This window comes from Neoarius graeffei, chromosome 19, assembly GCF_027579695.1.
Source record: "Neoarius graeffei isolate fNeoGra1 chromosome 19, fNeoGra1.pri, whole genome shotgun sequence".
Lineage (NCBI taxonomy): Eukaryota > Metazoa > Chordata > Actinopteri > Siluriformes > Ariidae > Neoarius > Neoarius graeffei.
The window spans coordinates 61,051,831-61,064,280 of NC_083587.1; the positions used below are offsets into that span (position 1 = coordinate 61,051,831).

Below are 12,450 nucleotides of genomic sequence, written 5' to 3' on the forward strand. Positions count from 1 at the left end.
CATCTGGAAAGACACCATCAATGCTGAAAGGTATATCCAGGTTCTAGAGCAACATATGCTCCCATCCAGACGACGTCTCTTTCAGGGAAGACCTTACATTTTCCAACATGACAATGCCAAACCACATACTGCATCAATTACAGCATCATGGCTGCGTAGAAGAAGGGTCCGGGTACTGAACTGGCCAGCCTGCAGTCCAGATCTTTCACCCATAGAAAACATTTGGCGCATCATAAAACGGAAGATACAACAAAAAAGACCTAAGACAGTTGAGCAACTAGAATCCTACATTAGACAAGAATGGGTTAACATTCCTATCCCTAAACTTGAGCAACTTGTCTCCTCAGTCCCCAGACGTTTACAGACTGTTGTAAAGAGAAAAGGGGATGTCTCACAGTGGTAAACATGGCCTTGTCCCAACTTTTTTGAGATGTGTTGTTGTCATGAAATTTAAAATCACCTAATTTTTCTCTTTAAATGATACATTTTCTCAGTTTAAACATTTGATATGTCATCTATGTTCTATTCTGAATAAAATATGGAATTGTGAAACTTCCACATCATTGCATTCCATTTTTATTTACAATTTGTACTTTGTCCCAACTTTTTGGGAATCGGGGTTGTACCGGTAGTTAATTTCCTGAATCAAATTCACAGAGCTCTATCAGGTTGTGAGTTTAAACCCACACTCATGTAGGCATAAAATTTACACTCTTTACTTATGTATACAAACACACATCCGTCTATTTTTATTCATTTTCATCTCTACCCATTGTGCACTGATTTAAAGATGAGTTCTTTTCTCATGCTGCATTCACATCGATGGATTGCATAAAAGAAATCAAATGAATGAAGAGCCTTATTAGGAAGTGAAATAAACACTTAGCAGCAAACAGCTCTGCTCTGAAAAGAGATGAATCATTTTCTTGTTTTTTTTTTTTATAATTTATTTCTGCCATGTAGAACACGAAGCTTGCAATTTGCTTCTTTAATAATTTAATTTACATTATAGAACATTAATTGAAATCCAGTGGCATTGCCCCGCAGCTTTTGCAAACTGAACAAATGGTAATGGGTTTTCTGAGCCTCGGTTATTCAAATGTATGCAGGATATAGCCTACTGTAATGAAAACAAAGTTTTTGCTGTCATTTTAGAAATAAATGAGGGCATTTTAAGATCAATTTCATGACACCATTATGGTACAATGTCATCATTTCCTGAGGAAAGAAGTGTTAGGAAATGGGCTTTCAATCGAGATGCCTTGTTATTTGTCAAAATTACAAAATGGTCACTGAGTGGCTCCAAGCTTCCAATTCTGGTGTCAGTTTGACCCAAGGGTTTGGAGAGTATTCTTTGGAAGCTTTTGTGCACACACACACACAAATCTACAGCAAGGGTGATGAAGGTGTTGAAACAATGGGATAAGGATTCAGAAATACGTATTGGCAAGACTTCACAAGGGAAGGTGTGAAACAAAGAAATATGACTGCAATTTCAAGAGTTTGAGTCAAGTTAACGTTATAATTTACTAAAGGTAATACACCTGCTGTTTTATGCAGTTCTCTAATCAGCCAATCCCTCAATAGCAGCATGATGCTTCAAATCATGCAGATAGAAATCAAGAGCTTCAGTTAATGTTCACATTGTTCAAACATCAGAATCGGAAAACTTGCGATCTCACAGTGAAGTGTGACTTTCTTTCACTGTGGTATGGGTGTTGGTTTGAGCCAGATGAGTATTTTTGGTGTCAGTATTTCAGAAACTGCTGATCTCCTCCTGGGGTTTCACACACAACAGTCTCTAGAGTTTACACAGAATGGTGCCAAAAACGAAAAACATCATCGAGTGAGTGACAGTTCTGTGGTTGGAAACAAATACCTTGTTGATAATAGAGGGAGGTCAGAGGAAAATCGACAGATTGGTTTTTTGATGATATTATGCACTGTAGATGATGATATGTTCAAACTCTTTGCAATTTTACACTGTCGAACTCCTTTCTGATATTGCTCCACTATTTGTCGGTGCAGAATTAGGGGGATTGGTGATCCTCTTCCCATCTTTACTTCTGAGAGCCACTGCCACTCCAAGATGCTCTTTTTATACCCAGTCATGTTAATGACCTATTGCCAATTGACCTAATGAGTTGCAATTTGGTCCTCCAGCTGTTCCTTTTTTGTACCTTTAACTTTTCCAGCCTCTTATTGCCCCTGTCCCAACTTTTTTGAGATGTGTTGCTGTCATGAAATTTCAAATGAGCCAATATTTGGCATGAAATTTCAAAATGTCTCACTTTCGACATTTGATATGTTGTCTATGTTCTATTGTGAATACAATATCAGTTTTTGAGATTTGTAAATTATTGCATTCTGTTTTTATTTACAATTTGTACTTTGTCCCAACTTTTTTGGAATTGGGGTTGTACTTTCGTTCTGTATTTTTTTTTTTGTATTTTTGGGGTTTTGTTTTCAAGTAGAGTTTTTATTATGTCCTTGATTGGCTCAGCAACATGCTCCACCATTTTGTTTTTCTCTACTCACGGTATATGAGCTGATAGCCTCGTAGTAGAATATGCCATTGCTCATATCCAGTGAACGTGGGTAGAATAAAACCCCATATAGTCATTGTGTGAAAACCAAAGACTGGGCTGAATGGCACAGTGGTGTAGTGGTTAGCACTGTTGCCTCACAGCAAGAAGGTTCTGGGTTCAAGCCCAGTGGCCGACAGGGGTCTTTCTGTGTGGAGTTTGCATGTTCTCCCCGTGTCTGTGTGGGTTTGCTCTGGTTTCCCCCACAGTTCAAAGGTTAGGTTAACATGGGGTGGCCTTAGGCTGAAGGTTGGGTTGACGTGCCCTTGAGCAAGACACCTAATCCACAACTGCTCCCCAGGCACTGTAGCATAGCTGCCCACTGCTCTGGGTATGTGTGAGTGTCCTCATTGCTCACTTGTGTGTGCATGTGTGTGTTCACTGCTTCAGATGGGTTAAATGCAGAGGTTAAATTTCACTGTGCTTGAGTGTACGTATGACAAATAAAGGCTTCTTGGCTTCCTAGAAAACTATGCACTGAATTAACCTCATCCAATGAATGAATGAGGGTGCTGGGGACTGATTAAACCCCCAGATGACATTTGGACACCATTACATTCATGGTATACACACACAATTGATTGTAACGGATGCTTTACCACTTCCTCCTTCTGTTTTAATAAGAAAATCAGAGTTATGGTTTCTTAACCCTGTAATTTTCATGTTGGGTTTTTCTTGGCTTTTTTTTTTGGAGGGGGTGGGTGGGTGGGTGGGTGGGTGGTAGTTGTCCTGTTGTGTTGTTGGACTGCTGGTCCATTTGTGCTCTGAAAAGATTCGTATAATTTTACTGGAGCCTTGTGTTGTGGTCAGTAAACTGAAAATATTTCTGAAGAATCCGAAGACTTCTGAAACCCCTGAGCGAATTTTATGAGACTGAGCTACAACTGGTCTTTTCAATATTAAATGATATGTTGAAGCTCTTCTAATGGTAGACCTGCATTGAAAGAAAATTACTATGTTGTGCTTACATTGTAATCAACATGAATGTGCTCATGCAAAAACAGAAAGAAAGAAAGAAAGAAAGAAAGAAAGAAAGAAAGAAAGAAAGAAAGAAAGAGTCTCACAAACACACAAAGGAAGGTTGAGATAATAAGGATACTTTTGTCAATTAGTTTTATATTTCGTTTACATTTTGCCATCATCACTACCATATTCATCCCTGTCCTATGAGCTTCATGTAATACTGTGCCATCGTCCCATTGGAGGATTTTCGACAAGAATTGTAGGGTCAAGCGTCATTCTGAGATTCAATCAAAAATCTTGGACACTGCCAGAATTTTGTCATCAGCTCTCGTTGGTTACAACGGCATTAAAGTGACCATGACAGTGGTACTGACAACACTCCTCTATGGTGCCGAGACATGGGTCATCCACTGTTGCCACCTACGACTTCTGGAATGCTTCCACCAATGCTGCCTCCGCTCCATCCTCAACATCCACTGGATAAACTTTGTCACCAACATCAAAGTCCTTGAAGAGGCAGAGGTAACTAGCATCGAGGCCATGCTGCTGAGGACACAGCTATGCTGGGCATGTTTCTAGAATGGAGGATCATCGCCTACCCAAGATTGTGCTGTATGGTGAGCTGTCCTCCGGTCACCAAGGCATAGGGGCTCCAAAGAAGTGATACAAAGACAACCTGAAAAGAACACTGAAGGACTGTTGTATCGATCACCGTCAGTGGTCAACCTTGGCTACTGACCGAGTAGCCTGGAGACATATAATTTACCAGGCTACCTCCTCCTTTGAAGAGAGGCGAAGGTCTGAAGCAGCAGATAAACGAAGACGAAGGAAGGACCGTAACACAAAACCAAAGAAACAAACCCTACAGCCCAGACCTTTTCCTGTAACTTCTGCAGCCAGACTTGTCATTCTTACTTTGGGCTGTTGAGCCATCAGAGGAGCTGCAGCAGCCGTGGACAACCCTCCCACTGATCTTCGTTCATCAAAGCCATGCCATGATGATGATGATGATGATGAAACTGACTATGATAATATGCCCACATCATGTTATGTGTTCTAAAACTGCTGATCTCTAGTCGTGATTGAACCATTCTTTTATAATGACTACGACAGCAAAATCAGGCTGAAAAAGCATCCAGTGCAAACCCAGAGTATTTCTAATCCATCTCTGGGGAAAGTAAAGGATTTATGAACTCTTTAATGCATGAATGATGTGAGGGTTTTTTTTTGTATGATTAATGACAAGGTTTATTTAACTTTAGAAAGAAAATGAGGAAAAACAAACAATTAAGATGCAAAATTACCACTTAAAACTTAACATCTGCTGTGACAGGCATCACATTCATATTACCAGACGTTGTGACTTTTAGTTATTGACATGCTATTAACTGGAAAATCAGGGCTGTTCGAGTTATAATTATGACATTGTAATGATGCTTAAGGTGCATTGACCTCGTAATGAGGAGATTTCCGGGAGGAAAATCTTGAAGGCAAGATCTCAAACACCAACCTTCCTTTTTCTTTCCAGAGCTACAGAGCACTTCCTGTGGAAACCCAGGCGTTCCTGCCAAAGGGATTCTGAACGGCACACGGTTTAATGTGGGTGACAGGATCCAATACCGCTGTGTGCCTGGGTACACACTGGATGGTCATGCTCAGCTAACTTGTGTCACCAGCACATCCAACGTAGCTGCATGGGACTTTCCAGTGCCCATCTGCAGAGGTGAGGCTTTGAGGCTTCGTAGCCGTCAGATTTATGTCAAATCATGTTAATCACAATACGTTTTCCATCAAATGTATTGTATATTATGCGACACCTAATACTACATACTTAATAGATAGAGTTGAGGTCAAAAGGTTACATATACGTACACAGAGGTGGACAAAGAACCCAACTTCATTACTAAAGTCAAAGTACAGACCCCACTGGTCAAATGTTACTCTGATACAAGTGAAAGTTGTTCAGTCAAATTTGTAATTAAGTTGAAGTACTGAAGTGCTTGCTTTTAAAAATACTTAAGTATTAAAAGTACATTTTCTGTCAATGCATCGTTGCATTATTGCCACAACGCTTACAAAACCTAATGCCTCTGAAGCAACCAACTGGATTTACTGACTAACTTGTAGAACCTGTAGAATAAACACCTTGTAGAATATGACAAAATGAAACACAACTTACAACCAAGCAGAATCATCAATAAGATGCTAGCTAGTTTTTCCTCTTTGGCTACTGGTAGCTATAGTAATAATGCAAGATCACAAAAGCTACAGTGTTAGCATTACCAAAGACAGAAATGTGAATTCACAAAATGAACGCATGCTGTGCCATCATGGTGGTTTAACACTAAGCTAGCTAGTCAGTGAAACTCCACCTGACACTAACAAACTCTTTTTTTAAACTCGAAATCATATTGGGTAGCTAACGTTACTAGAAAATAAATATTTCTACATTCTGTTAATTTGACAAGATTATGCTAAAACCTACGTATTTCTGAAATGACTTCAGATAAGTTAACGTTATTCATATTAGCATAAATCTGTTTTTACATGCTAGCTAACAGTGTCCAAGTTAACTAGCTATGTGTTAAGGACTCGCAGATAGCTTTTCGCAGACAGTTGTAATTTATCGTTGAGCGGGGAGTAATAGGCGTGCGCGATGTTATTCACCGCCACAACGCAAGGGGGCACGAAGTCGCGAAATCGCTAGGAGTAGTTGGTGGGTGTGGTTAGTGGAGTGTTTATCCTCCGGTTACTTATAATGACTAGAACTGGAGTCATATAGATGTACGTACTTCCTCACTTCCTCGATCAACTGCTCTTCGTGCTGCTCCATCTTCGCTCGTGTTTTTAAAAATGGCGGTCATGAAAACAAACCAAACCGGGAAAGTAGGGAAGCGGAAGTGCGTGTACAGCGGATGTAGAGTGGACCAATCAGAGCCCTCTTGTCTGCGACGCTGTCTGCGAGGCTTCTGCGGGGGTCACAATTTTTGGGAGGTGCGCGCAGAGCGTCTGCAAAGGTGGGGGGGGCTACGCAGATGCTATCTGCGGCGCTGTCTGCGAGGACTGGGTTGTCAGCATAAATTGGCCTTTAACGTTAGCCATGGACAAGGCGATGGCAAATTGGCGGGCAAATCCATAGAAAGTCATTTGACTAACCAGACTGCATAGCTATTGCAATGCTATCGCTAGCTCTAAAAGCATATAAAACTTTATTGCAAGCTTTCTCTTGGAATAAAACGTTTACATTCCTCAATATGCTTCCGCAGGTTGGATGGTAAGTTTTTGTAGGCTGTGATGTGGTTTGTTATCAGCAAACAAAGCAAACATTTAAAACGAACCGAATCTTTAATCCGTTCAGAAAACTGAAACATGGGTTCATGGGCCCTGGGTGCATGTGTTCCCCAGAAGAACTGCCTCCTTCCGTTCTGCCATCAACTGATCATGTTCAAATAATGCTGTGGAGAAATCACTGATCTTGATTTTATACAGTCTGTGGATGTGACTTGACCCGAGTGATTACTGAAAGGCTGTTTCAGTGTCACCTATGGAAAAAAAATTACATTTTAGAAAAGAAAAGAAAAGAAAAAAAAACATCCACGTTTAAAGCTGCTTCATAGTAACAAGTAACGAGGACCTTGATCGAAATGTAGTGGAGTGAAAAGTACGATATTTGTCTTTCAGATGTAGTTATAAGTGTCCAATTTTTTTTTAAATACTCAAGTAAAGTACAGATACTCAAAAAGGCTACTTGAAGCGAGGCGGCCTTTCGAGTTCATAAAATCGGTGAAATTTAGTTCCCTCTGAAATGTGGTCATTGTGATATATGTTTATTTCTGTAACATCTCACAAAATATCAGGCCGTTCTGTGGTTGGGAAGTTATTTAATTTGAAGGGATTAAAGCAAATAATGTGCATGAAATCGCTCGCTTCGTGCAGTCAAGCAGACAGAGGAAGTCCGTGTGTGTGTGCGCATGCGCAGGTTTACCTTTGAGCGTGCACTGACAGTTCCATCATTCTGTCGCTAAGCGAACAGCTGATCACACCGAGGTGCTCGCTGAGCGCCGATATTTATTAGTTTGGTCCTGCGTTTCCTTTCCTTCGTATAGAACATAACGTCTTTTCTTCTTGCTTTCTTTCCGTTACTGTAGTCGGTGTTTCACGTTTCATTCGCACACTCACATCCCCCATTTTTCTCTCCTGTTTCAAATTTGTATCCCACAATGCCTTGCGTGAACAGGGAAAGCCCACCACGTGATGCATGACGTAGTATCTTGTATTGGGTCATGGTGAAGCAGGAAAAAATAGCGGAGAATTTAGAGCCACTTGGAGATAAATTCATTAATTGTTCTATTTAAAGAAAAAAAACCTCATAAAATTGGAAGTCTGTGAATCGAATTCAGTAGCTTTCAGTCCACTGAACAAAAATAATTGGTTGTCGGGGAAAATTCTTTTTTTATGAACTACACTTGAAAAATCTGAAAGGCAGTCTACCTTGAAGTACAGTATTCAAGTAAATGTACTTCATTACTGTCCACCTCTGTATATACATATACCCAAGGCGAAAGATTTTCAAAGGAGAGGCTTTCAGTCTGAAGCATGTAGGTGGTAGCATCATGTTGTACTGGAAAACAGACTGGTGTACCCACTCCAGTAAATAGATGGCATCATAAGGAAGGAGGGTTATAAAGTGATGGGAACGAGAGCATAAGACCATTCTGGATTTATTTTTTGGAGAGCTGTTATTTGGTCAGTGATGAGATCCAGACTTCAGGCATGCTGTGGAGAAACTTGAAGTGATGCCTCAAGGGATAAAGAATCAAGGTAGCTGTTGAAAAGTGTGTCTGTATGTTTTATTAAAAACTTCCAGAATTTTTCCTGTTGAGCGATAGCACTAAGCAGTCTTCTGAGGAAAACTGTGACATGTGTGTGCTCTCTAAGGCTTGTCAGAAAATATTTGAAAAGGTTAAGTCTATTTTGTCTCAGGAGCCAGTGCCCTGGATTTCAGAAAATGTTCAATCTCTGTGTAATATTAGTCTAGAAATTATACACTTCTGACTTTTCTGAAAGTTTTTCAACAAACCCTTGCTCTTTCAGCCATGTGACCTGGTTATACAACACATTTCTATGAAACCCAATGTTCTTGAAGGTACTTGATGGTGGATGTAGTTGAGGAGACCTACATACTTTAGGATGTTGTACCTACTTATTTAATTCATACAGTACTTGGAGGACTTTAGAGCATCTCTGATTCATGGGGATTTAGAAAATTGCTTAGAAGATTCACTGACACACTGAAAAGCTACCAAACGTTTTTCATTTCTGGAGTCATTTCTGGAGTTCTGAGCTCACTGAGCATGAGGGAAAAGGTAACATTGACTTCAAAAAAAGAAAATCTTCTGAACTAGAGGATTTATTGATTCTAAGTTTTATTCCCAATTCCACAAAACAAAGTTTGAAAGAAAAAATAAAGCAAAACAGAAATTATGAACAAATTCTTCTTGATGTTTGCTGATGAGCTGATCAGGGTATTCAAGTGAAGGAGCTAGCCTGAGGTGTTTCCAAAAGATGTAAGCTAAATTTCTGCACACTGACTTTTACCTTAACTCCAAGCCCTAGCCTTGGGGGCATGATTTGAGATAAAGTACACAGGAAGTCGCCTAGACTTAGTTAGCCTTGCTCTTTGGGGGAAGCCATGGCCTAATAGTTGGAAACACAACTTTAGGACCAAAAAGTTGCTGGTTCAATTCCCTAGACCAACAAGAATGGCTGAAGTGTCTTTGAACAAGGCATCTAATCCCAAGCTGCTCTGGGTGTGTTGTACGTCACTCTGGATAAGAGTGTCTGCTAAATGTCTGTAATGTTTGTTATAATGCCAACATGGTGTCTAGTGTACACTTTTTTTGTTTGTTTTTTGCATGAAGCCCATTTGTAGCCTTGACCTTTTATTATCTCAAACATGCTAATTAGCCCAACACTCATTATACTGCATTTGACTTAATTCAGAAGTGGGAAGTCTGAGACTTCATGGATTTGAGCTACGAATTAGGGAGGAAAACACACACACATCTGTCCATGTTTTGTCTCTTGTTTGTAACAAGTTAGCCAGCTAACCATGATTTACATTTACCTCTTCAAATCAGCACACATATTGTTAGCCATTAGCCTTGAGGAACATCCAACCTTTTGTCCAAAATTGTCAATATGGTCAATAGAAATAGTCCAGAATCTTGAAGATTGAATATTCGGGTAGCACTGGACTCCCAAACTGGATCAACCCTGAGTTCTGGATATTATACAATGGATCATATCCATTTCTATATCATATGGACATGAGTGTTTTACTGGGAAATACACCACTCATAATTTTCATACAGGACATGGAGAGCCAAAACCTTGACGTAAATCTCTATCTGTCACTCGTGAGGAAATCGATGATAAATTTGTTTTGATAATTTTGGGTACGGGGCAGCACGGTGGTGTAGTGGTTAGCGCTGTCGCCTCAGAGCAAGAAGGTCCGGGTCCGAGCCCCGTGGCTGGCGAGAGCCTTTCTGTGCGGAGTTTGCATGTTCTCCCTGTGTCCGCGTGGGTTTCCTCCGGGTGCTCCGGTTTCCCCCAGTCCAAAGACATGCAGGTTAGGTTAACTGGTGACTCTAAATTGAGCGTGAGTGTGAATGGTTGTCTGTGTCTATGTGTCAGCCCTGTGATGACCTGGCGACTTGTCCAGGGTGTACCCCGCCTTTCGCCCGTAGTCAGCTGGGATAGGCTCCAGCTTGCCTGCGACCCTGTAGAAGGATAAAGCGGCTAGAGATAATGAGATGAGATGAATTTTGGGTACTTTTTGTTTGTGAATTGCGTCTATATAGTAAAAAGAAAATCACACGCTGGCTTGAAGATATGAAGTTTATCTTCTCGTGTTGAAATGCATCACGTATCTGAGTGACACATATTTAAATAATATTGGCTGGCTTTTCTTCATGGTCTATCAGATATATTCCATTCAGCTAGCATGATACTGAATTAGTCGAAGACGAGTAGCTGAATGGAATATATCTGATAGACCATGAAAAAAAGCCAGCCAATATTATTATTATTATTATTATTATAGAAACACATTCGTTGTGGGTGTTCAACGCATCTTTCTCTTTCAAAATTCTCTCAAAATCTTCAGTATTTAACGAAACCTGGTGGCCATGTTTGTTTACAAATTGTCACAGTTGCTCACTCGCTAGCGCAGAAGTTTTACATCTCCGACGTGTGACGTCATGTTGTCTTGACAACCGTGCAATATCGTATACCATATTCAACACTCATTCTCCATTGGGCAGAGTGACGTAATACACGTAGGATAAGCGATACGCTAATAATATTGCACGCTATCGAATCAAATGAATAAAACCCGCTAGAAGGGAATAGAACACCTGCTTTTATTGCATTGAAAAAGTGCCCTGTATGTATAATACAGTATTGCCCAATATTTAACTTCGATGATGTCACTCCTAGTGTTTTCCTTCTGAAAACACTGGGAGTGTTGTCAAAATGGTGAACCCGTTCAAGATTAAAATACTGTTGATGAGCGTGCGTATTTTTTTTGTGGATGTGTCCATATAATATAAAGAACGTTACACGGTTGTGCGAAGATATGAAGCTTTTTTTCTCGTGATGAAAATATTTTCACTTGTTTGCTTTGGTCACTCATGAATATTTCCACCACTCGAAGATAAATTTCATATCTTCATGAAACCATGTAATGTCCTCTATATTTCCACCTGACGCCCAGTGTTCCAGGGAAAGACTCGACTGCAAACCTGACAACTTATGAAGAAAGGTACAGCTTAACAATGAGTCAGGATTCTAAAACCATATGCTCAAGGTTTTCAATTCATGAAAAAAAAAAACCATCAAACTGACTCTCTGTTGTGGACAGTATTTGATCTGGAGTTCTGCTATGGCTACTGTAGCAAGACACTGTGACCTTGCAAGCAATATAACAAAATGAATAATGTAGGCGTCAACTGAGGAGATGAAGACCTGTGGGAAAAGTCTAGAACAATCATCTGATCTGTAAATTAGCTGTACTTTAAAAAAAAGGCCACATCAACTGGACTACGTATCAGCATCAGCAAAACCAAGATGCTGATAGCGAAGACTAAAAACAGAGAGCCGGTGAAGATAAAAGGAAACATCATAGAGGAAGTCAAGGATTTCACCCACCTTGGCAGCATCATAGACAGCACAGGAGGAAGAGAAAAGAGCCAGAATTGGAAAAGCTAGGACAGCCTTTGTAATGATGGGAAACATCTCGAAGGCATGCAACATCTCGACCTCCACAAAACTGCAGATCTTCAACTCAAACGCAAAATCAGTTTTGTTGTATGGGACATAAACTTGGCAGACAACAAAAACACTCCAAAAGAAGATCCAGGCTTTTTTCAACAGATGCCAATGAAGGATCCGAAGGATATGGTGGCCAGGAAAGATTGCCAGTGAAGAGTTGGTGAGAAGAACAAAAGAAACAAAGAAAGAAAATGGATTGGGGTGGACTGGCCATACCCTACTGAAACCTAGAAACAACATCACAAGACAGGCATTATAGTGGAACCCCCGGGGGAAAAGAAAGACAGGTTGCCCCTGGAATACCTGGAGACGGAACACAACAGCAGAGATTATAAATAGATTAGAGATATTTCTTACCCAGCTGTTAATGGATGTACCAATAGATCCAGCTCTGTATGGAGTAAAAAAGCACTCTATATCTGTCTGTAAGGAAAATAAATAAAAGAATGATAGGTTTGTGTTCCAGGCTGCCCATCATGTGTGGTCCATCTTTTCCTCTCATCCTGGTCTTAAACCATTTTGTAAGTGGTTCAAAGCTCTCATAACAGGTAGACGTTTTTTGATGTCA

The 12,450-nt window shown here is 40.2% G+C and overlaps 1 protein-coding gene across 1 annotated transcript in view; it reads left to right on the plus strand.

Annotated features, from left to right (window-relative positions):
- csmd3a (CUB and Sushi multiple domains 3a) overlaps positions 1-12,450 on the plus strand; it is a 631,117-nt gene that overhangs the window by 89,466 nt on the left and 529,201 nt on the right. The window contains exon 4 of the mRNA XM_060900611.1: positions 5,077-5,271. Within this exon, the coding sequence (XP_060756594.1) occupies positions 5,077-5,271 (195 nt within the window). The remainder of the gene's footprint in view (positions 1-5,076; positions 5,272-12,450) is intronic.